Source organism: Pogoniulus pusillus, chromosome Z (genome assembly GCF_015220805.1).
Source record: "Pogoniulus pusillus isolate bPogPus1 chromosome Z, bPogPus1.pri, whole genome shotgun sequence".
In the NCBI taxonomy this organism is placed as follows: Eukaryota; Metazoa; Chordata; class Aves; order Piciformes; family Lybiidae; genus Pogoniulus; species Pogoniulus pusillus.
In genome coordinates this window covers 93,316,173-93,342,448 of record NC_087309.1, presented here as the reverse complement: position 1 = coordinate 93,342,448, position 26,276 = coordinate 93,316,173, and the positions used below count along the sequence as shown (strand labels likewise).

General features: G+C 44.1%; 1 protein-coding gene and 1 non-coding gene across 2 annotated transcripts; one reads left to right on the top strand and one right to left on the bottom strand.

The window, feature by feature from the left end:
* Nucleotides 1–2,704: 2,704 nt before the first annotated feature.
* On the bottom strand, nucleotides 2,705–2,819 carry LOC135173749 (U5 spliceosomal RNA). Its single transcript, XR_010301418.1, has one exon. It is a non-coding gene; the product is annotated as a U5 spliceosomal RNA (small nuclear RNA).
* A 2,221-nt stretch (nucleotides 2,820–5,040) lies between these two features.
* CCDC112 (coiled-coil domain containing 112) lies at nucleotides 5,041–25,135 on the top strand. Its single transcript, XM_064176362.1, is given in 10 exon segments — nucleotides 5,041–5,268; nucleotides 11,295–11,413; nucleotides 13,025–13,150; nucleotides 15,083–15,168; nucleotides 21,430–21,502; nucleotides 23,377–23,441; nucleotides 23,444–23,684; nucleotides 23,686–23,761; nucleotides 25,012–25,044; nucleotides 25,046–25,135. Coding segments are annotated over 10 exon segments (1,137 nt in total).
* Nucleotides 25,136–26,276: the final 1,141 nt, after the last annotated feature.

The following is a 26,276-nucleotide window of genomic DNA, read 5'->3' as shown; positions in this document are numbered from 1 at the left end:
TCCAGAAGCCAAGTGGGTGGCCTCATGTTTCTCCAAGAGCTTTTTGCTATAAGCGCCATCTAGGACCATTCTCACCAGCTGCAGTATAGAGTATGTTCCTAATCTCTGGGCTGATTCAAACTGGTCCCAAAGCCATAGCATGGACCACTTCTCATTTTATTTGGTCAAGTCTCCATTCAAAGTTATTCCTCTTTCTGGTTATGTTGAAGAGGGGCTTCACAATTTGACTGTACCTGGGAATAGGCATCTTCCAAAACCCCACAAAACTCAAGAAGGTGTTGCAGGCCACACTGTCTGCTATCTCTACTTGCTGCGGGACCATGGTAAACAAGACCATAGACCAGTATGGTTGTGGCCAGCCACGAGGGTCTCCAGATGATTCAATGTGAATTATGCAGAAGCCCATTTTATTACGTACAGCCTGAAATATATATACACTCAGCCAGTAGAGCACATGCCCACACATTAGCATAATTACTCCGGGACAACACACCACATATGCATACATACATGCCTTGTTATTCTCGTTAGCAAAGGTCCGTTATCTTCCCCTTCTGAGATAAGGTGGCCAGCTGCATGTGAGACCCAAGGTCTGTTATTACAAGGATCTGCCTGTTGTCACTTGTCTTCACTCCGTTCCCACAGCTCTCCTGCATCTGCACCCCACAACTCTTCTGCATTCTGCATTCCCCCAAGAAGGACTGGATCTCTTACTTGTTAATGGGTTCCACCACAGTGGCTACCTTATTCACCACATCCATAGGGGTATGGCAGTGGCCATTTTGCCATCACATTCCCAGAAACTAGATTTCTCTGGCAGGCCCTTTCACTTTGCTTCTCTAATTAGCAAAACCAGCAACCAAGAGAACATTGATGATTTTCTCATTCCTCTTGAAGCTTTCCTCTGCTGTCTCACGCCATACAATGATGTCATCAATGAACTGCAGATGTTCAGGAGTGTCCTGGAGTCCTGTATACTCCTAAATTCCTCTTCCTCTGTGGTTTGAATGAGAGAGTTAAAAGGGCACGAGAAGACCTGTTCCCCCCGCCCTGCAGGCATGAAGGGGGGAGAGCAAGGGGCCCTTCTGGCATGAGTGGCGCTCCATGCAGTGCCCGCACTGGAATCGAGCTGTAATTGGCTGTGGTCTTCGCACCTAGGAAGTGGTAACTCTGCTCTTTGTCTAGGAAGGGTATAAATATTGGGGGACTTCCCGCCTGGGGTTCTCGCCTTAGAGATCGTGCCTGCCTGAGCATTCGTGCCTGCCTGAGACTTCTCCCCCCCCCCTTCGCCTGACCTGGATAGATTCTACAGAAAGAGTCCAGCCTAGGAAGGATGGCTTCCACCCATTAGTGTCCTTTGTGCACCTGAATACCTCTTAACGATCCTTAACCATGGCATCAGAAGACGAGCAGCAGTCCACCCTTTTCAGCCAGCCTGACTGTGAGTTGTTTGGCTCAGCTTTAGTATTAAGAAAAAACACTATAATTTAATAGCTAAAGCCTTTTCCAACTTCTGACTTCCAAAAATAGTCAAATTATCTATGGTATCCTGTAGATTTTCTCAAAAGAACTGAATCTGGTAATTAAAACTAAATTAACTTCTGTATATAGTTTTGGGGGCAGGTTTTCAGGAAAATAAAATAACTCTATTCTTCTATAAAATTCCTGACTCGGCCACATTAATTCCCTGCCTCCACAACAAGGAGCTCCACCCTTCTCCAGTGCTGTCTGCATCATGCTGTGGCAGATTGCAGGGCTGTGCTTCCACCCTAGTCTGTCCCAGCAGTACTGGACATCTCTTCAGGTGAAAGCAAACTGTAGCCTACACTCCTCTGAAATGGGAATGGAGAAGAGAGCATTAGTAATGTCAATAGTGGCATACCATTTAGCCTCTTTTGACTCCAGTCCGTACTGGAGCTCCAACATATCAGGCATAGCTGTGCTGACTGGAGGAGTCACTTCATTCAGACCCATGTCAGTCTCCATTCCCCCTTCTCTTTTTGCACTAGCCATATTGAGCTATTGAAGGGCAAGTGAGTCTTGCTGACGACACTCTGCTTCTCCAGCTGGTGAATTAGTTGGTGTATGGGCAGCAGGGAATCTCTGTTCATGTGGTATTACCTACGGTGTACTATGCAAGAAGCAATTGGTAATTTTACACCCTGTACCTTGTGTGTACAGCCATGGAAGGGTCCTCTGAAAGGCTGGGCATGATAGACAGCTGCTCTTTGTGCTTCTCAGATGACACCTGATGGATGAAAACTAAAGAGATGAGAGTAGCTTGATTTCACAGTGCAGACCTATACCATCACTGCTTGTGCACTACTGCACTTAATGCTGATGTACTTAGCAGGTGCTCTGTGAACTCTGCTTATCCACCCCAGAATTAACATATAACATCCATGCATCTGTAACAGCGTGGGGTGGTTTCTGCGTTGTGTTGTGTTTTGTTTTGTGTGTGTGTGTTGTTTTGTTACAAACATTGATATTCACAAGTCCATGGCCCTGATGAGATACCACCCAAGAATGCTGAGAGGATTGGCTGGTGGTGTTGCTCTACCCCTCTCCACCATTTCTGCTAAATCGTGGCAAACAGGAGGAGAGGTGCATGAGGACTGGAGGAAAGCCCATCATAGAATCATAGAATCAACCAGGTTGGAAGAGACCTCCAAGGTCATCCCGTCCAATCTACAAATAAATAAATAGCTCCACCGGAGTGAAGCCTCAAAAAACTTATCGACACTCATACTTGTTCCTCTCCACAGAAATCTTTAGTAAAAGGCAAAAGATTTATATGATCTGAAGAGAAACTGATGTCACTCCAGTCTTCAAGAAAGGAAAGAAAGAGGTTCCAGGAAACTATAGACCAGTCAGCCTCACCTCCATCCCTGGAAAAACGATGGAGCAGTTCACTCTGGAGGTTATATCTCTGCACTTGGAAGACAAGAAGACTATCATGAGTAGTCATCATGGATTTACTAGGCGGAAATCATGCTTGACTAATCTGTTAGGATTCTATGATGCTGTGACTGAATGAGTAGATTCAGGGAGAGCAGTGGATGTAGTCTACCTTGACCTTAGCAAGGCTTTTGACACTGTCTTCCATAACATCCTCGCAAACAAGCTCAAAAATGTGGGACAGAAGAGCAGACAGATGGATTAGGAACTTCTTACACAATGGAGTGCAGAGTGGTGGTCAATGGTGCCAAGTCTAGCTGGAGACCTGTAACTAGCGGGAATCCTCCAGGGATCAGTGCTGGGTCCAAGCCTGTTCAACATCTTTGTCAATGATATTGATGAAAGGACAGACAGACAGTCTACTCAGCAAGTTTGATGATGACATCAAACCGGGAGACTTGGCTGACATACTTGAAGGCTATGTGGCCATCCAGTCAGACCTGGACAGACTGGAGAGCTGGGCAGAAATTAACCTAATGAGGTTCAAGAAGGATAAGTGCAGAGTTCTGCATCTGGGGAGGAATAATAAACTGCACCACTTCAGGCTAGGAGGTGATCTGCTGGAAGGCAGCCCTGTGGAGCAGGACCTGGGAGTCCTGGTGGACCGGAAGCTATCCATGGGACAGCAAGTGCCCTTGTGGCCAAGGAGGCCAATTGTATCTTGGGGTGCATTAAGTAGAGTGTGTCCAGTGTATCAAGGGAGGTTCTCCTCTCCTTCTATTCTGCCCTGGTGAGACCTCACCTGGAATATTTTCTTTAGTTCAAGAGAGACAGGGATCTACTGGAGAGAGTCTAGTGGAGGGCTATGAAGATGATTAAAGGGCTGGAGCACTGCCCTATGAGGAGGGGCTGAGGGACCTGGGTCTTTTTGGTCTGGTGAAGAGAAGACTTTGAGGGGATCTAATAAATGTTTATAAATATCTGAGGACTGGGTGTCAAAAGGGAAGGTAAAAACTCTTCTTGATTGCGCCTTGTGATAGGACAAGAGGCAATTAATGTAATCTACAGCACAGGAAGTTCCACCTCAACATGAATAAGAACTTCTTTACTGTAAGGATCACTGTGCACTGGATTGGGCTCTCCAGAGAGCTTGTTGAGTCTCCTTCTCTGGAGACTTTTAAGACAGGTCTGGATGAGTTCCTGTGAGACCCTCCTAGATTCTATGGTCCTGCTTTGGTACGGGAGTTGGACTCGATGATCTATGGAGGTCTCTTTCAACCCTTAAAATCTTGTGAACCTGTGACATTGTTTTCAGAAATAGAAATACAAGGAAAATCCATATTGTTAGCAGCAACTGAGTGCGTTTACAGTCCAGGTCAACTTAACAATGTGATGGATACGTTCACAATTAGATAATTGCACCCATAGGATTAAAGGCTCTGATTTCTTCTGATCATTAATTTATTCTTTCTCGAAAACTACTTCTAGTTTGCTTCTTTAACACTGGCTGTTTTTTTCTGATTGATTCTTTACAAATGCCCTAATGCTTTGTTATTGAAGAACCAAAGATAAGACAGCAATGTTAAGAGTTCGAAAGCCACTTTGAAAAGTGGCTACTAAATTCTTCTTCTGCGGATCTGCATCCGGTGAGTGGGTATTTATGCCTTGTGGTAAGATGTGTTGTTTCCCAAGAATCTCATGGATTGGGAATATAATATTACTGTACAGTTCTTTATCTCTCTTTTGCTTGAAGGATTTCAGGATAATGGGAAATATAGAATCAATACTGTACCAGGTTAAGTTCTCATCCATAAAGACACTGAACTCTCCTATGGACTCCAGACCTTGGATGAAGGAGAGGAAGCCTGGAGGAGGGAATGCTCCTCACTGGTCAGTGCAGACTGGGTTAGGGATCAATTACACAAATTAAACATTCACAAGTCCATAGGCCCTGATGAGATGCACCCAAGGGTGCTGAGAGAACTAGTTGTTGTTATTGCTCTGCCACTCACCATCATCTTTGCCAAAGTGTGTCATACAGGAGAGGTACATGAGAACTGAATGAGAGCCAATGTCACTCCAGTCTTCAAAAAGGGCAAGAAAGAGGATCCAGGAAACCATAGATCAGTCAGCCTCACCTCGATGCCTGGAAAAATGACAGAGCGGCTGCTGCTACAGGGCATTTCAAGGCACATGAAAAAGAAGGTTATCAGGAGTAGTCATCATGGATTTCCCAAGGGGAAGTCATACTTAAGTGACCTCATAGCATTTTATGATACTATAACTGAATGGGAAGACTCAGGGAAACCAGTGGATATAGTCTGCCTTGACCGTAGCAAGGCCTCTGACACTGTCTCCCATGACATTGTAGTGAGCAACCTGAGGAAGTGCGGGATGGAACAGCACTGGAAGAGCACACTGAGGCGGATCAGGAAATGATTACAAGATAGAGTTCAGAGCATGGTGATCAATGGTGCCAGGTCCAGCTGGAGAGCTGTCACTAGTGGTGTGCACCAGGGATCAGTGCTGGGGCTAGTCCTGTTCAACACCTTCATCAATGACATTGATGAGGGCACAGAGTGTCTGCTCAGCAAGTTTGCTGGTGACACCAAGCTGGGAGGCTTGGCTGATACAGCGCTGAAAGCTGTGCGGCCATCCAGCAAGACCTGGACAGACTGAGAGCGGGGCACAAAGGAACCAAATGAGGTTCGACAAGGACAAGTGCAGAGTCCTGCATCTGGGGAGGAATTATAAACTGGACCAGTACAGGCTGGGAGGCAATCTGCTGGAGAGCAGTCCTGTGGAGAGGGACCTGGGGGTCCTGTCAGATAACAAGTTAACCATGGCACAGCAATGTGCCCTTGCAGCCAAGAAGGCCAAGGGGATCTTGGGGTTTATTAAGAAGAGTGTGTCCAGCAGATCAAGGGAGGTTCTCCTCCCGTCCCCTACTCTGCCCTGGTGAGATCTCATCTTCAATACTGCGTTCAGTTTTGGGCTCCCCAGTTTAAGAGGGACAGGGATCTGCTGGAGAGCGTCCATCGAAGGGCTACGAGGATGATTAGGGGACAGGAGGGCATGCCTTATGAGGAGAGGCTGAGGGACCTGGGGCTTTTTAGTCTGGAGAAGAAAAGACTTAGAGGGGATTTGATAAACGTTTATAATTAACCCACTTGGTGGATGTGGGGAGGCCTGTGGATGTGGTCTATCTGGACTTCAGCAAGGCCTTTGACACTGTCCCCCACAGCATACTGCTGGCTAAGCTGTCAGCCCATGGCTTGGAAGACAACATACTGTGCTGGGTTTGGAACTGGCTGGAGGGATGAGCCCAGAGAGTGGTGGTGAATGGTGCCACATCCAGCTGGTGGCCAGTCACTAGTGGTGTCCCTCAGGGATCAGTGCTGGGCCCCATCCTCTTTAACATCTTCATTGATGATCTGGAAGAAGGCAGAAGCAAGTTTGCAGATGACACGAAGCTGGGGGCAGATGTGGCTGGGTTGGAGGGCAGAAGGGCTCTGCAGCGGGACCTTGACCACCTGGACAGATGGACAGAGTCCAATGGGATGGTGTTCAATAGCTCCAAGTGCAGGGTGCTGCACTTGGCCACAACAACCCCATGCAGAGATACAGGCTGGGGTCAGAGTGGCTGGAGAGCAGCCAAACAGAGAGGGATCTGGGGGTGCTGATTGATACCCACCTGAACATGAGCCAGCAGTGTGCCCAGGTGGCCAAGAGAGCCGGTGGCATCCTAGCCTACATCAGGAATGGTGTGGTCAGCAGGAGCAGGGAGGTCATTCTGCCCCTGTACTCTGCACTGGTTAGATCTCACCTTGAGTATTGTGTTCAGTTCTGAGCCCCCCAGTTTAGGAGGGACATTGAGATGCTTGAGTGTGTCCAGAGAAGGGCGATGAGGCTGGTGAGAGGCTTTGAGCACAAGCCCTATGAGGAGAGGCTCAGGGAGCTGGGATTGTTTAGCCTGGAAAAGAGGAGGCTCAGGGGAGACCTTATTGCTGTCTACAACTATCTGAGGGGTGGTTGTGGCCAGTGGGAGGTTGCTCTCTTCTCTCAAGTGGCCAGCACCAGAACAAAAGGACACAGCCCCAAGCTACGTCAGGGGAAATTTAGGCTTGAGGTGAGGAGAAAGTTCTTCACTGAGAGAGTGATTGGATACTCGAATGGGCTGCCCAGGGAGGTGGTGGAGTCGCTGTCCCTGGGGCTGTTCAAGGCAGGATTTGACGTGGCACTTGGTGCCATGGTCTAGCCTTGAGCTCTGTGGTAAAGGGTTGGACTTGATGATCTATGAGGTCTCTTCCAACCTTGGTGATACTGTGAAGTATCTGAAGGCTGGGTAGGAGTTGGGGGACAGGCTTTTCTCATTTGCTCCCTGTGATAGGACAAGGAGTAGCAGGTGTAAATTGCAGCAAAAGAGGTTCCACCTCAACACAAGGATGAACTTCTTTACTGTAAGCGTCACAGAGCACTGGAATAGGCTCCTCAGAGAAGTTGTGAGGTCTCCTTCTCTAGAGACTTTCAAGGCCTGTCTGGATGTGATCCTCTGTGATCTGTGTTAGATAGTATTGTCCTGCTCTGGCAGGGGGGTTGGACTCAATGATCTCCTTGGGTCCCTTTCAACCCCTAATGTCCCATGATCCTGTGATAAGTGATGGTGATCAATCCTTTTGTTGCAGGCATTGTGTTCTCCTACACGTGTTTTGTGTTTCAGTTATTTAGTTTTTTTATTCTATGTATACCAGTTCCTTTACATTTTAACAGATTGTCAGCATTATTCCATGCATTATGTTTGCACAAAATCTTGAAAGCTTTTATGAAGCAAATCACACAGAAGGTAAGGTTTTGCTAACTTCAATCAGGAAACTAAGCTGAGAGTGACTACGGCAGAGGTTAGGACATAATTACCCTATTTAATTATCTAGCTCATTTCTTATAGATTCAGATTATCTGTTTACAAAAAGGACACAGAATATGCCCATGGAGAGACTTTTGCTAACAGGACATGAAATTATAAACATGAGCAACCCATGCTGGGAAGTGTCTTTGAGTCCATCTTGGACTTAAGATACCAGGCACTGGGTGGCACCCCCCATATGCAGCTGCAGGTGGTGGAGTGCCAGCTGCATGTGGGCTGAGTTAGCCAGCCCAAGGGGCTGATCTCACAAGATTGTTACTGTAATATTACCCTACCTGTACCATGCCTGTAACCCTGGACCAACCACGTACCTTTCACATGTATCAATCCTAAACTAATTTAGCTGTGCACGCCTCTTCCAAGTAAGCATATAACTCACTGTAACACAGAAATAAATTGGAGAATGACCATCTAATCATACTGATGACACAAGAGTCGTTTATCCCATGGTGCAATGCCAGCAAATGCCCAAGAATTGTGGCATTGTCTTGGTCTGGCTAGGCCAGAGTTAACACTCCCCACTACAGTCCATGTGGTGTAGTGCTTTGTGTTTGTAGTAGAATGGTGTTGGTATCACTCCAGTGTTTGGGGTATTGATTAGTGCTCATGAAGTATCAGGGCTGCCTCAGGAAATTATCCATCCCAAAAGGCCTTTGGGTTGGGAGTGTGTGAGAGGTTTGGAGGGGACACAGTTAGGACAGCTGAGCCAAACTGACTAAATGAATATTCCATATCATATGCTGTCATGCTATATGACGTCATGCTCAGCAGTAAAATCTAAGACAAAGCAGAAAGCATGAGGCAACATATTAATTATTAAACTGTTAATCTTCTAAAGCAGCTGGTACATGTACTAGGGCTGTTACTTCCCATGAAGTAGCTGAACATCACCTGCTGGTGTGAAGTAGAGAATAAACCCTTTTGCTTTCCTTTTCTTCTAGTCTTTGCTTTTATTACTTAAACTGCCTTTACATTGACTCATGAGTTTTCTATCTTATTTTCTCCTACTGTCCTGCCAAGGAGAGGAGTAGCTCGCTAGACACCTGGCATCAAGCCAAGGTCCAGCCACTATGGCTGTATCATGGCTAAGAGAAGTCCTGCTCCATACTGTCCAACTCTGACCCAGCTGGAGGCCAGAGTTCACCCTTACAACAGCCCCAAAAGTTGCCTGACACCTCTCTGTGCTTAAAACCAGACCTAGCCCAACCTAACTGTGCTCCATTAACTGACATACCTCTGCAATTAGTGCTTAGACATCTCTGTAAATTCCTCAGGATTCTGAGGACACAACCAAAGCTTATGGCAAACAATAATATAGATTAACCATTGAAAAAGTGGTGACCTACTGCACAGTTTGAATTACAACACAGCCAGAGTCATTGTGTTAAAATGCTTTCTGAAAACAAGGGATTGTGGAGCAATCTCTGACCAGCTATCAGATTGCCGATCCTAGTAATGGAAACCTTGGAAGAGCTGACAAGTCACCAAAGCAAAGCAAATACAAGAAAATTCTGGAAAAAAAACACTTTTTAATCTTATATTCATTAGTGAAGAGCAAGACAAAGAGCACACTGAAACACTGCTGTGGAGAGATTACTTTTATAAGTCATTTCAGGTAGCCATCCATGAGAACAATCCTTAATTTATGCTGATGACTATTTTCAGGTTTTGAAAAGTTCCCCATTCCTTGTTAATTCCTATTCAGCAAACACAAAGAAATAAAATGTAAATTCAATCATAAAATACCAAAGGGAAAAGATATATCAGGAAAGTGATTTTAAAAACATTAATCAGGCAATAAAATGTCTTCAGGTTATGCCATTTATAATCATTTGTGAACACTTTTGTGTTCTGCAGTTGAGAAAACATCAGTACATAGAACCTCTTTATCTATCAAAGCTGCAGCATGAATATATTCTTTCTATGATGCAGAAATGTTAATTTGCGACTTATTAAAAGTTTGATTGGTGAAGAACAAGATCTTGAGAGTCCAAAAAAATGTACCAAATAAAATAAAGCTCTTTAATTTGCTGTCAGGATAATAAGGCTATATTCTGATCTTCCTCAATTAAGCAATAAATACAAAACCTTACATTCCAACATAAATTAATCCAGAAACTGTAACAGGCATGACTGATGAGCTCAGGGAAAAAAAAAAGTTCAATCATAAATGCAAAACGGTTAAACATTGTCAAATTACAACCACATTAGACTCTTCCTAAGTAACATTATTGACCAAGAGTACAGTGGGACACAGCACTACAAGTGCTATTTGTGGCTTGACATTTGGTATATCTCAATTATGGGTTCCTAAAAAGCCCACATCAGGCCAGTGCTGTTCATCAGGTCTTCTGCATGGAGCTCTGATGGGCCACGATTGTTATGTTCAGCCTATGATTCCAGCACTTCAGGCAACTCAGAGAACTCAACATTGGAGAACGCTTGAGGAATGCTTGGAAAGGCTTGGGACCTTTCGAGGTCATTTCTCTAAATACCACCTCAAGTGCACACCAGCCACGTTTCCGCGGTTGCAGGCACTGTGGATAAACCTTTCCTCCTCAAAGATGGTAGCACCTCACCCACGCATACAGCAGCTTGACTCCCCTTCTTGCATACCAAATCTCAAGCTCTTGGACGTTCAAAACGCAGGGCCGCAGAGTGACGCATAGCCTAGCCCACCCGTCAGTGCTGCGGCAGGCGGGGGTCACTACAGCAGTTGCCCTCAACATGGCTCCGCTGTTGTAGTGGCAGGTTGCAGTGCGGGGCTGATGACTTTCAGGCCTTTCAGCTGGCCAGGGTATGGCCCTCTCTGCAGTCCTGATGAGGAGTTCCAGTTGCATACAATGTGTAGCGATAGACGTTAAAAACAAACTTGTGAAGAGCACTGTGGGGTTGTGGGCAGGCCTCAAAATGGTAACGTCCTAACTTGAACAGGTGGTTTCTTTGTATTCTTAGCAGTTGTGATGTTAAAGATGTTCAGGATTGCTGTTAATAAGGGTTGGCAATTTGCACGGGTTATTAATCAGATTTGAGAAGCCAAGCTAGTGATTTTCTTAAGTAGATGTGATTTGTCCAGTAACTTTTGGAAGTGATTTGTCCAGTGTAGACTTTGTGCCCACAGGCAGATAGGTGGGTAGTGTGATTCCTGAGAGACTGACTGCCATGAGAGGCAATGCAGTTGCCTTGATTCAGTATTGCAGTGTGGTAAACAGCGTCTGTTAAAGCAAGATGATGTTGCAGTCTTCCCATTTTTCTACTAAAAAAATGCATTGTTGTACACTGTCATCATCTTGCCATCACTTGTCACTGCAGTTTTATACCTGTGTTATTTAAAATTAGTTTAATTGCACTAGTATGGAACTGAAGTAATGCCATTACTGTGTGCTGGCATGTTTTCTGATTAAAAAAAATAGACAATAAGCATTTGAAAAATAAATAATTGGGTTTGAATATTTGATTTTGTTACATACAGAGTGACAGTTGTTCCAGTACTGCAGGTGCTGGTCGACAGTTTCACAACTGGAAGATGAAAGCTGAACAAGGCAAGAAAGTTGAATTCATAAGAACTACAGAAAAGCTAAAAACTCTGAAGTTAAACATTTCATCGTAACTATATTTTCATTCTGTTCTAGAGATAACTCAAGGGTCAAGGTAAGAATTTATATTGTAATGAAACCTTTAGGTTAATATTTCTATTTCAGGAGCTTAGAGATTATTGTGTTGTTAACGTAGTTCAGAATAGGCTCATGAGCTGCAGAATGCCATGTTGCTCTAATTACAATTGATCTTCTTTATTAAGCTATTTCTACACTTGATGGACAAAAGAGAAAAAGTGGATGTGGTTTAACTGAGTTCTCAGTTTTCCTGCTCAGCTATGCCTACCTAAGGACCTAAAGCCCTGAAGACATACCCACAAAAGCAAAACTGCAGCAGCCTTGCAACAGCTTCATCTGAGAGGTCTGAAAGCAGTTTATTTAGATTATCTAGGAAAATGGAAAATACGGGTGATTTTCCAAATCACAGAAGTGATAAAAGTGTTTTCCTGTATATTGAGTGACTGTTTTAACAACTATGCTGGCAGCTGAAAGAACAAGGAGATTTCTTGAATGTAAGAGCACCATGAGGAAGAGGTGATGTATCCAGCCAGCTGAAGCAGAGGTTTGTAGCTATGAATCTTGAATGAACAGTGACACTTGTTTGAGAGTACTGTTTTATGCTGGATCAGTTTTTCCTTGGTGATTCTGGATCCTGGGTTGTGGCTCAAGAAATGACTGCTGGGTAACATAAAAGTTCCAAATTAACTTCAAATAAGAAATACTATTTAACCACAGCACATTGTCCTGTAGCTGTTGTGTTCAAAGGCTTCTAGTGTACTGTGTGGAGAGATTCAGTACTTGGGTCTATTCTGTAAATTCCAGTGGACAGCAATGCACTTCAACTCTGAGCCGTAAGTGCACACTGTAACAGCTTAAACCCTGTAACAAAACAGTCCGATGAAGAATCAAGCTGCTCCTGAGAGACAGTTTCTTGGGTTGTCAAGAGTGTTGCTTAATGTTGGGAATCAGGTCTCCATCTTATGTGGTACCAGTGTCCTACTGTTCCAATCTCTAATGTGGTGGCACCAAGCTGCACAGATATGCTCAGGACTGTGGTATTTGCAAAAGACCCCTATACCTCTCTTTACTATAAAGCATAGCCAGTAAGTAATGTAGCAGTTTAAATAGCTTGAGTTATTTAAAACTAATGAATTTGAGTCTTCTGTTACAGAAGTATCTTTTCCAGTGTTAAGGCTGAGGGAATGTACCTGCCGTGCCTGTACTGGGGCTCCATCTGCGTGTTGAACTGCCTCAATGCAGCCTGGCTCCGTCCTTGTGCTTCCCGGTGAAAATTCTCATGTCTCCTGATACTGAGCATACCAATAATTTTTCAGGCCGTTTTGTGTGTGAACCCTTGCCTGTCAGTGAAGTAATTTTCTTGTAAACTTCTTTCTCGTGTCCAGGCTCTTACACTGCTTTGGTGTATAATCTTACAACTGCAGAAAGAGTTTTTTTACTTGAAAGCTGCTCTAAGAACAAACCAATCATTTATGTGACATCTATGACAGTCCTTTTGACACATGTCCAGCCATATATTAACCCTGGAAAATCTTGGAGCTTTGCTAAGTATTTTTGTCTTCCGCAGTGTGGCAACTTCTTTTTCCAGACTTGCAAATACACAAAAAGGCAAAAATGGACATCTTTACAATACAAAGAGCAGTATCAGAACAGAATACAGCATACTAGAGGAACTGGAACATAGCATGACTGTCAGTAGGGAAGCTGAAAGTAAGTTTTATGTTTTCATTTGTTTTTTACTGTTGTTTGCTTTAAATGGTTTGAGACAAATTCAGGTGGAAAGTAGATGCTGATGAAAGCATAGTATTTCACCATGTATCCTACTTACAAAGTAGGTGTCCACAATTCACTTACAAAATTCAGAAGCATAAATTTAAATTTTGGGCCTTCTGTGTTATTAACAGTTTTCTTTTGATCTTGAATGTGGCAGATACTACCCAAAATAACTGATGGAAAGTTGCTGATTTAGAAACCTAAAAGCTATTTTGTGTGTGTATTGCAAAATCCAATGTAGTGTAAGGTACAATAAATATATACTTACCACAATATAAGTTTTCACATACTGATTGCTGCCCTTAAATAACATTTTTTAACAATTCTGTGTTTGGATTTTTCAGATTAATTTATATTGAATACTCAATGACCAAACAGTGCTCTGAGATGGTACACATCCTGTCCTAAAATACCTGTTCCACTTATGAATTAATTAAAAACTTAATGAAAAAAATTGCCCTCTCTCACAGTACTGAGATTAGTTAAAATGTAATCAAATAAATCATGCTCTGCTTTTTGATACAGAAGGCCAAAGCAAAATAAGTTGAAGAAGGGACAGGACACTTAAAGATAATTTAAAATACAGTTACCTTACGAATTTCTATGTGTTACAATGCACATCTTTTAATTAAGGAAACTTACCCTTTACATCTTGCAATCCTTAAAAGATGTAAATATTTTCAAGGAATGACTAAACCAAATTAAAAAAAAATCAAGGTGTAAGGGAGCATGTAAGTATGGATATAGATATTGTTGTGAGATAATAAGGGGACAAAGATGAGAGGTGTAAAGCACTCCATGTGAGATGTGAAGGAGTGTTAGAGTATGATCTTTTAGGGTGTAAGGAACTCCCAAACTTCTCATTTACCATGTTTGAGTCTTCCAGCATGGTCTACATTTTCTGTCTTCTCAGCAGGAACCAGTAGGGTCATGTCTTACCTACACTTTTGTTGCGGAGGCAGGAATTAATATGCGGCCAAGTCGGGAAATTATACAAAAATAGTTGATTTTTATTTCCCAAAAACCCGCCCCCAAAACTATATATGCAAAGATTAATTTAGTTTAATTAGCAGATTCAGTCGCATGAGAATTACCTACAGGGGTACTATCAATAATCTGACTATTTTGGAAGTCAGAAGTTGGAAAAGGCTTTAGCTATTAATTAATAGCGGTTTCTTACTAAGTTGAGCCAAGAATAACTCACGATCAGGCTGGCTTGCTCGCGTCTGTCTTTCTCCACCTTTCAGCAGCTGTAGGTGAACGATTAAGAGTCGTTAAGGATCATTAGGCTCACAAAGGTGTCAATAGGGAACAGTCCATTTGATGATCTCTGCAGCCAAGGCCAGGAGAGTGTGGGAGCTCAGGCAGGCACTTACGTCCAGGCACAGGCAAAATCCAAAGCGGGAACCCCCAAAGGCAGGAAGACCCCAATATTTATAACCTTCACTAGACAAAGAGCAGAGTTACCACACCTTAGGTGCAAAAGCGCACGGCCAATCCCAGCCTGGTTCCAGGGCGCTCCCCGCAGTCCTCGTGCGGACCGGACCCCTTCATGGCTGCAAGTCAGGCGAGGGGGGAGGGAAACCAGGCAGCTTTCTCTCTTCCCTGAAGTCCGGGCAGGAGAGGAATTTAGGGGTACAGGACTCCAGGACAACTTTGTTATGCTCAGGTCCTGGACTATGTTATCCCTGCCTTAAACCAAAACTAGAAGATACAGCTCCTTAGTACGTCAGATGTATCCAGAACTTAATCCTCATCAGTACTGTATTTGTGGGTTCCCTAGTTGATTCTGGACATTTCATTGCTCTTGCACTGAATTGAAAGCACAAAGAAACTCTTAGATCTATCAGCACCTTATTTTGTTTAACAGAAGCTAAGATTTGCCGCACCTCTCAAAAATACAAAATAATGTGAAGAGACTTCAGCAATGATTACAAGATGTGAAGCCTACACCAGAAGGTAAGTTGTGATGACAGATTTAGAAACATTTCTTTTCCTCTGTAGATATCTTTCTTGCATAGCTAGGCTTGTGATTCTCCTGTAGACTTTGTATACTTCTTCACTTGGTCTGATTTTCCAGAAATATGGGAAGAATGTAGAAAGTTAAAAAAATGTGAAAGTTCAGGCATTTCTGTGTGCAAACAGATAAACTATCTGTCTTAGAAGTGATGTGGGTTTATTTCTTCAGGAAAGACAAGTATTTTCTATATACAACTCTATACCTTATGTAAAATAGAAGTTAACATTCCAGTGCTCTTTATGTATAGCTCCCTTTCATCTGGTAAGAAATTAGAGTAAGGTCTACAGGGAACTAATTTCTAGATGTGCATGTAGCTTCAGGTGTAATTTGGAATGTTCTGAGGGAAATGCTGAAGCAACTCATGACAACTTTCGGCAAATAGCCACTGAAAGAACCATTCTCCTGTGATTTTACTACCTTGCATAGAATTCAGGTTGAAGCCCTCCTCCAGGCTGATGGCTTTCTGATGCTAGAAAAATGCCTCTCATGTCATTTATTTGGTACTTGTTCCATTGCTACTGAATAGCCATGAGCAGATTGAAAGCTTATAGGTAGGTGTTAGGGATCAGGGCATCACAGGGAGCCTTGTGGTAGGAGTCTATTACAGGCCTGTCACAGTCCAATGATGGCAGAAGATAAATCACTTTGCCTTCCAGATGATGCTTGGTGTGGCTGAACTTAACTCCTGATTGACGCGAAATTGGACCCTTAATGTTGTCAAGGTCCGGAGAACAGAGATGAACAGTATCTCTGTCCAGAGGAGCAAGACCAGTTCTTATGGATTTCCGTGTTGTGAAATTAAGGTGCAAACGAGACCATATATCACCACGAAACTATTTATTAAAGGGTAAGGTTGGGCAAAACAGAGGGAGAGAGGGGAGAAGTGGGAGAGAAAAAGATAAAGAGAATGATGGAGAAGAGAAGAAGGAGTAGGGAAGGAAAAGAGCTGTGATCATATTACCCTTCATCACAGATGGAGGGGAGAGAGAGAGACGGGTGTGTGGCCCAGGGGTGATCTTCTGTGGGGTTTGTCAAAGTTTCTTCAGGTGGTGTGCAGCTCTGGTGGTCTGGTGGCAATCCGCCCTCGGTGGTCCGGTAGAGGTGCCACGGGTGGTCCAGTGGGAATTCACTGGTGGTCTGCTGGGAGTGCCACTGGTAGTCCAGTGGAAGTGCACTGGTGGTCCGGTGGGAATGCCACTGGTGGTCCAGTGGAAGTGCACTGGTGGTCCGGTGGGAGTGCCACACTTTGGCAGGTATTTTTCCTGCCTTTTTATACAGTTTTCTGCTCAGTGTCCGTCTGCAGCTCCCCAGGAAATCTTCCTGTGTATTCTCATGCATTCACAGGGGTCCGGCGCAACCGGGGGGGGGAGGGCCTCTGCCCCCTCCCTGGCTGCACCCTTCTGTACCCTGAGTACACATAAACCTTTTTCCTTGGGGGGTAGCTGAGATAAGATGTAAGCCTCCTGGGCATTCCAGCCAGGCTGAGGTCCAGGAGTTTCGAAGGTGTTGTCTGTTGATTTGCATCCCTGAGCTTCAGGCCAAGCACCGAGTTTGAGTCCCAGAAGTAAAAAAGGCAATCTTTATCTTTGTTGATGAACGAGAGAGAGGATTTAGACTCTCACAAATGTGAATGACTTTACATTTTTGGGAACAGAATTAAAACTCAGAACGGAGTCAAGTGCCTGAAAGGGTTAATTTGCTAGACTGCAAATAAATTCCGCGGTTGTCAAGTGGTGTTGACTCAAACGGTAGGGGGGCAGGAGCTTGGCTGGGCAGTGTGATGGTTTGGGTTCTTACCCACCCCCCCACACTTTGTAGGTACCCAGCTAACTCAGATGGACACTGGGAATATAGATGAAGCAATTTATTTATAGCTAGCAAAATTTACAAGCAGCTATGTACAATATATACAGTTATATATAATTATATACAGAAATATACAAAGGATAAACAATACAAAAGCACAACTCCCCTCCCAGAAACCAAGGTCCCCAGGAGGGGCTTTCAAACCACCCCAACACCTCCCCCGGCCCTCTCAACCTTACCCCAGTTCTCAGGAAGAAGAGAGGTGCGGCCAAGAGGTTAGGGAGCAAGGTTAGTAGGAGCAAGGTTAATGAGATGTGACTAGGTCTGAAGGCAAAGGCAGAAGAAGAAGACAAAATGGAGAAAGTTTACTTCTTCTTCCCAGAGTTCCCAGCGTGACTGTGAGAGAAGGAGACACCAAGTTTTTCATTCCACTGCCTGTTATCAAGTTCTTTTACCAAAACATTCTAGCTTGCTTCTAACTATCACAGGCAAGACGGCAGCTATCTTTCCTGCTTTGCGGCAGCTTTTCTGTCTCTCAGGGGCATGTCAGGACCGGGGAGCAGGCAACACCAGCAGGTTCAGGCAGGCAGTGGCTCCTCAAGGCAGGTAGTAACCGCCACCTCTCCCAGCAGACAGTTCTCAAACAGCTCCCTAAGCAGCCCCTTAAGCAGTCTCCTGAGCTGTTCTCAAGCACATCCCTATGCAGTTTTTCAAGCAAACCCCAGGCAGTCTTTCAAGCAGTCCCCTAAGCAGTCTTTGTTATAGTTTCACACTTTGCCGTCAAGCAGTTGACAACTGCCCTGATGGGTCCATGGAGCACGCAGGCATGCTCCTAAAGCCATTCCTAGGGCTGTCAAATCTACCCTTGTCTCCAGGTCTTCAAAACCTGTCTCTGTCTCCAGGTGTTTCTGCTGCCTTTGACTCCAAGGAGTCCCCAGAGTCCTAAGTTCCTCATCGACAAGGGTGGTTGTGGCCAGGAGGAGGTTGCTCTCTTCTCTCAGGTGGCCAGCGTCAGAATGAGAGGACACAGCCTCAGGCTGCACCAGGGGAGATTTAGGCTCGAGGTGAGGAGAAAGTTCTTCACTGAGAGAGTCATTGGACACTGGAATGGGCTGCCCAGGGAGGTGGTGGAGTCGCCGTCCCTGGGGCAGTTCAAGGCAAGATTGGACGTGGCACTTGGTGCCATGTTCTAGCCTTGAGCTCTGTGGTAAAGGGTTGGACTTGATGATCTGTGAGGTCTCTTCCAACTCTGATAATACTGTGATACTGTGACACTGTGTTAGCGTGGAACAATGGTCAATCATGGAGCAGCTGCAACATGAGTCTTGGGTGTAAACTACGCCAGCGTGATCCTGAACATTGCGTGAGAGAGAAGAATGAGAACTTGCAGATTAGAAGAACCAAGGAAACAGGACCTTGTTATCTGAGTATGCTGAGACTGTTGCTCCACGGGGACCAGATGTGGCAGACAGATTATAGATTAGAAGACAATTTTTCACGTGACAAAATGACCAATCAATAAGTAAAGCTTTAAGCCAAGAGAGTATATATATCCCTGTATGTTGCTAGAATAAATTGGAACTTTGCTTGCATCAAGCTGTCTCCCCGTCCCTCAGTTGCAGCAGTGGAAGAGAGCTGGCAGATCTTTAAGGATGCTTTCTGTAGGGCACAGGAGATCTCAGTCTCCACATATAAGAAATCAGGCAAAGAAGGCAAGAGGCCACTATGGCTGAGCTCTGACCTCCTGGTCAAACTAAAAGGCAAGTTGGGACTACACTGGAAATGGAAGAAGGGACAGCTATCCTGGGAAGAGTATAGGGATGTTGCCTGATTGTGTAGAGATGAGGTCAGGAAGGCCAAGGCAGAGCTGGAATTGAATTTGGCAAGGGATGTAAAGAAAAACAAGAAAGGCTTCTACAGGTACATTAACCAGAAAAGGAAAAAAGCATAACCCGCTGATGAGCAACAGTGCAGAACACTGTTGAGCAACAGATCAGGAGAAGGCTGAGACTCTCAGCAACTTTTTTGCCTCAGTCTTCACTGGCAATCCCCCTCCACATGGCTCTCATGTTGACGGAGTTGGAGACCAGGGAGACAAAGTCTCTCCCACTGTAAGCGAAGACAAGGTGCAGGATCATCTGAAAAACCTGAAGATATACAAGTCTATGGGACCTGACAAAATGCATCCCAGAGTCCTGAAAGAACTAACTAATGCAGTTCCTGAAACACATTCCATGATACCTGAAAATTCCTGGCAGCCACGTGACGTCCCCAGGGACTGGAAGAAAGGAAATATTGCACCTGTTTTTAGCATGGTAACCCCTAACATCCTGTTCACTAAGTTGGAAAGATACAGATTTGATGGGTGGATTGTCCAGTGGATAAAGAATTGGCTGAATGGTCACATCCAGAGGGTGGTGCTCAATGGCTTGAAGTCCAGATGGAGAGCAGTGAAGTCCCTCAGGGGTCTGTACTGGGACCTGTGCTGTTTGTTATCAATGGTACAGACAGTGAGATTGAGTGCACCACCAGCAAATTTGCAGATGACACCAAGCTGAATGGTGTGGTTGATCTACCACAGGGACCTGGACAAGCTGGAGAGATGGGCCTAGGTGAACCTCATGAGATTCAGCAAGAGCAAGTGCAAGGTTTTGCACCTGGGCTGGAGCAATCCTCACTATCAGTACAGACTGGGAACTTGTGGGTGCTGATGGACAAGAAGCTGGACATGAGCAGACAGAGTGTTCTTGCAGTCCAGAGGGCCAGCTGCATGCTGGGCTGCATCAAAAGAATCACAGCCATCAGATCCAGAGAAGTGATTCTGTCACTTTACTCTGCTCTGGTGAGATCTCACTTGGAGTACTGCATCCAGGTCTGGAGCCCTCAATATAGGAAGGACATGGACCTGATGGAGTGGGTCCAGAGCAGGGCTACAAAAATGATCAGGAGGTTGGAGCACCTCTGTTATGATGACAAGCTGGACGGATTGCTCAACTTGGAAAAGAGGAGGCTCTGAGGACACCTAATAGCAGCTCTACAGTACCTGAAGGGGGCCTACAAGAAGGATGGAGAGTTTACAAAGACCTGTGGTGATAGGATGAGCGGTAATGGCTTCAAACTTGAGAATAGCAGATTTAAATTGGATGTTAGGAACGGGTTCTTTACTACGAGGATGATGGAACACTTGAACAGGTTGCCCAGGAAAGTGGTTGGGGCCCCATCCCTGGTGATACTCAAAATGGGACTTCACAGGGCTCTGGGCAACCTAGTCTAGTTGAGGATGTCCCTGCTGACTGCAGGGGGATTGGATAGACAACCTTTGGTGGTCTCTTCCAACCCAGACTACTCTATGATTTTATAAAAAAAGGCATTGCCTTCTGTCAGCAAAGATACCAAGAACTAACAAGGCATGAAAGCTGAACTAAAATAGATATAACTGGATGCTGTAACTGTAGTAATTTAGTTTACTGATTTTTTTTTAAAGCCAAGGTAGTTAAACTGTTGGTCCAATGTGCACCCATAGAGATGTTATGCTTGTTTAAATCATATTCTGAAACTTCTTTCCTACAATTGAAAAACAGATGTTCCCTAGACCACTGTCTTGCTGTCCTTCTCCACAGCAGGACTACAGCATGCCAAGAGTACAGGATGAAGTTTTACTTTGATATTTCTTTGGCAGCTTTGTGAAAGTTCAATTGGATTGCTGCAGCCTGCTGTAAACCAGAGACTTGAGTGTGCTTCTTGAGTTAGTAACTGTGGGAATGCAATGTGAGAGGGAATAATAACAAGCAGATTGAGCATTTCGACCTTGATTCCCACAAATTCAGGATGCCTCCCACAGAGGATGAAAGACAGTGGGTCACCTGGTTAATGAGGAAAACAGAATGTGATGTATGTAAAAGACTGGACTGTATTTGCCTAGATTATGCTAATGTGTAGGTGTGTGGTCCATGCTCTAGACCATATAAATGGAATCAGAATGAACAATAAAGGTCTCTGGTGGGACTCACATTAAATTGTGTGGAGTCTGTGTGTCGAGCCTCGCTAACAAGTAACTGCATTGTCATAAAAAAAACAGAAGTGGAAAATCTTGACAATAAGGTTGTCTTTTTCTGTGAATCAGCTGAAGGTTATGCAGAACAAGACTTGTTTAATGGAAATAAGTATTTATACTGGGATTTGCATCCAGCTAGCAAAATCACAGTGAAATCACACCTAAAAGGTCCGGTTTTTAAGGCTGGTTCAGATAAAAATGTCTGCTTTTTTTGTACACTGAAATAAAAGTGTCCCTGAAGTCCCTATGAGTGTCTACATCTCTGGGTAGTGCTGAATTACTGGTAAATATTGTAGACAAAAACTTAAGTGACACGCTCTTTTATTCCTTTGCCTTTTAGTTGACAACTTCAATGAAATGATGCAAGAAATTGAAAATGCAATCAATGCTTTTAAAGACGAACAGAGGCAAATGTATGTTTATACATGCTTCAGCTAGAAGAAAAAGTGCTTTCATAAGACACAGTGAAAACTGCATTAATCAAGTAAACAGTTCTAATAATTTATCCTTTGCTAATGATTCTTGTGGTTGTCGTGGAGAGGTATTCTGCTGCCTACACTGATTTTGGCGAAGGGGAGAAATTGACTGGGGCAAGGTAATATTCTATAAAAATATATATTTATTAAATTCAATATTCTGAACTCTCGCCAGCCCCAACCACTGTATATTTAACATTAAAAGGTTTCTACACAGTCATGAAAACATTCTAGGATAAAATATGTACAGTAAGTTATTAATAACTAGCAAACATTCAAACTATAAACAGAGGAGTTTTCCCCTGCGGCAAATACCATTTGGGGTCTATACATTATTTGCCCAGCAGAGCGGGCTGGAAACTGATTCTGCTCTATGGCAGAGACAACTTATATTACAGAAGCATCAAAACAATTACTCACAGTCCTAATTAATTATCAATCACCCTTCGAGGCTATGTCACAGCCTATTACTAGTGTCCAACCTTCAGGGGATCTCTGCCCGTGGACTTTGAGGCTGGAATCCTCCCAGCTTCAGGGGAAGGGAGAATCTTCCCGGCTTCTGGGGAAATGATGGTCTCTGACCTTGATGTCCAGGCAAAGGATGCAATCTCTGCCTTTGTGCTGCTGGCTTATTCTGGATGCTCTGTCCAGGGATATGTAGCAGGCAGGATCTCAGGTGCAGGAGTAGAATGTTGTACTGTCTCAGCATGATTCTCATGTGGCTGGCAGGCTGATCGTGTGCAGACAATCCAGAGTCTGCTTCCTGGTTAACTCAGCGACCATGGTGCTTACCAGGCAATGATAGGCAGCGGGCATGCAAAATGTGCACGGATGCTTGGAGACTATGAGCTCCACATATATACATAGGCAGGCCTAAGTAAGCTCTGCAAGTAAGGTACGCAGGCAGGTGAGTCCGAGCTGCAAACGAATCAGAGCTATGCAGGGAGTCCGAGCTGCAAGTGGGTCAGAGCATGAGGATCTGAGCACGTTGTTTACCTGTGTACCCCTATTTATTGAATGTGGGCCAAGATGAATGGCCCCTTGGCCATTAGAATGACCACACAGGTTGGCAGTCAGCCAAACCTTACCATAATAGGCAAATGCCACTTGCCTGGACTTTCTCCAAACATGGTGATCACATGGGCTTACACCAGGGAAGCATGAGCTGGGTGTGTTGGGGCTTACACAACATGTTTACAACCAGGGGTCCTGGCAGACCAGACTTTATGGCACCAGGTCTATTGTGCCACTTTTATCCATTTAATGTGCTTACCTCTGGTTTAGGCAGAAAAACATGTCCAGGCAGCGCAAGGCATAAACAAGCCTGTTTTCGGGCCTACAGGCCCTCCACAACAGTTGTATGTAAATCACACTATCAATGTTAGAACATTGATACACAGCCTTTAAGAGACTGTTCATATGGTTGTTCAAGTGATCCAATATGTGAATGATTTGCCTCTGAAAGGGCTTTTCAGAGAAAGTCTGCAGAAGAGAGTAAATTGTGGTTTTTTTGTTGTTGTTTTATGTGGGTGATATCCGGTTTTCCCCCTTCTTCTGGTGTCAGGAGGGGATTGAGTTGTTTGAATGTCATATATGTGTGCTTTGACTGAACAAGAAACTTAATTCTGATTGTGCAGTGCTTTATTATGGAATCATTATAACTGTGCTGTTACCTATGGCTAGTGTTTTCATTGTCTTTGAAGAATAGCTTTTGTGTAGCATTGAAGAATTCCACAGTTCATTCTCTGTGAATGAATAATGAATACCAGATTTATTTTTCTTCTTAAATTTCATTGTTTGTTTGTTTCCAGATATGAACAGCTTTTGAAGGAGGAAAAAATTACCATTAATGAGCTCAGTGCCTTTGAGAGAAAAATGGACTGTGGGCATTAGGCAACTCAAGCACAGAAAAAGGTTTGAAATTAGCATCAGCTGGGGTCTCAGTTGATAAAACACAGGAAGATCACCTACTTGAAGAAGTATTAGAGTTTGGAAGATTTCTTCAGCAAACAGGAGGGTGGCAGGGAGGCTGGGATGATTATGATCATCAACATTTTCTGAAAGCGTGGACAAAACACAAAGAAAACCTATGCTGCATGGATGAAGCCCTTGAGTATCTTTGCAGAAAAACAAGACATTGAACAGCATGGCAAATGGTATCAAGAATTTCTAACTTTACACAAAAGAAAGAAAGAGGTAAAGTAACCAATTTAGGACTTTTGTAGCTTTAAGAAGAAGTACTGATTTTTAAAATGCATGCATTTTTAATTTTTTTATTCCTCTCTGGTGATCTTTCACATCCTCAATGTTTCAGAAATACATGTCTTTAAGAATTATCAATAAGCATAGATGTAAGAACACACCAAAGAGGGCTGCAAATGGCCAAATTATATTATAAATGCTTTTGATGGCAGTGATACCCCATGTTAACTACCAATCCCAGAACAGCAAGTGATCCTCTTTGAAATTGCAGTCTAGTTGGACCAGTCCTGAAAAATATCTGTCCAGTCTTATAGGCATTATACACTGTGCCATACTGATATAGAGAACTATGATTCTTTCAGGAACTGTCCAACTTAAATAGTACAATAACCACTGACATTAAAACTGAATTGAAATATAGTAGGTAAAATTGTTAATCTGAAGGAAAAAAATAAGACCTGAAATATATTTGCATTAAAACATATACTACACTAACATTCACAATGACCTAAAGTTAACATGAACACAACAGATTAAAGGAAACATAAGTATCATAGAATCATAGAATCAACCAGGTTGGAAGAGACCTCCAAAATCATCCAGTCCAACCTATCGCCTAGCCCTATCCATTCAACTAGACCATGACACTAAGCGCCTCATCCAGTCTTTTTTTGAACACCTTCAGGGACAGTGACTCCACCACCTCCCTGGGCAGCCCATTCCAATGGCAAATCACTCTCTCTGTGAAGAACTTCCTCCTAACATCCAGCCTATACCCACCCTGACACAACTTGAGACTGTGTCCCCTCGTTCTGTTGCTGGTTGCCTGGCAGAAGAGACCAACCCCCACCTGGCTACAGCCTTCCTTCAGGGAGTTGTAGATAGCAGTGAGGTCACACCTGAGTGTCCTCTTCTCCAGGCTAAACAACCCCCGATCCCTCAGCCTCTCCTCATAGGGCTTGTGTTCCAGGCCTTTCACCAGCTTCATTGCACTTCTCTGGGCATGTTCCAGTATCTCAACATGTCTCCTGAACTGAGGAGCCCAGAACTGGACACAATACTCAAGGTGTGGCCTGACCAGTGTTGAGTACAGGGGAAGAATAACCTCCCTTGTCCTACTGGCCACAGTGTTCTTCCTGACTACATTTTTTGTCCTTGGAACATGTTTTTATCAGACTGACAACAGAAAAGTGTAAAGTTTTAATGAAAAATTAGTGGGGATTTTTTCTGCTGTTTTTCTGTAGGCAATTAGAAATTGGAGAGGAAAGCAGCAGCAAGGAAAAAGATAGAAACTTGAGAAACAAAGAGAAATCTGAGAGAATGCTGAAGGAACTATGTCTTCCTGAAGAGTTTTGGAACATTGTCTAGATTCTTGGGAGTTTAACCTTTTAAATGACTGTAACGTTTAATGACTGCAAGCAGTTGTTGCCTCTCTTACTGATTCCACCTTTCTCGTATTTCCTGTAAGTGTGGAGGCGAAAGACCCTCTGGCTAGCTGGCTGCCTTTTGTCTACTCTGCACCTATTGATAAGATGCAGACCTAGTAAGTGCTTTTGGCTCCTTCTGTGACCAGTGACAAAGACCAATTTATTTAACTTTTAGATTGGGATTAACATAACCAGTGACCTCTTCAGGTTGTACAAATTCACCAAGGGATGAGAGGAATGCACAAAAGAGATGCCACCAATAGCTTCAGAACAGTTTTTACATTTTTCTTATAGGTAAGGAGGAGGCCTATATGACAAAAAATACATTTACATGTAAGATCACAGGATCACAGAATGTTAGGGGTTGGAAGGGATCCAAGGAGATCGAGTCCAACCCCCCTGCCAGAGGAGGACAATACTATCTAACACAGATCACAGAGGAACACATCCAGACAGACCTCAGAAGTCTCCATAGACAGAGACCCCACAACCTCTCTGGAGATCCTATGCCAGTGCTCTGTGACCCTTACAGTGAAGAAGTTCACCCTTGTATTGAGGTGGAACCTCTTTTGCTGCAATTTATACCTGTTACTCCTTGTCCTATCACAGGAAGCAAATGAGAAGAGCCTGTCCCCCAACTCCTGGCCAGCCTTCAGATACTTATAAACATTTATCAAATCCCCTCTAAGTCTTCTCTTCTCCAGACTAAAAAGCCCCAGGTCCCTCAGCCTCTCCTCATAAGGCATGCCCTCCTGTCCCCTAATCATCCTCGTAGTCTTCTGCTGGACCGTCTCCAGAAAATCCCTGTCCCTCTTAAACTGGGGAGCCCAAAACTGAACGCAGTATTGAAGATGAGGTCTCACCAGGGCAGAGTAGGGGGGGAGGAGAACCTCCCTTGATCTGCTGGACACACTCTTCTTAATAAACCCCAAGATCCCATTGGCCTTCTTGGCTGCAAGGGCACATTGCTGTGCCATGGTTAACTTGTTATCTGACAGGACCCCCAGGTCCCTCTCCACAGAGGTTCTCTCCAGCAGATCGCCTCCCAGCCTGTACTGGTACAGTTTATAATTCCTCCCCAG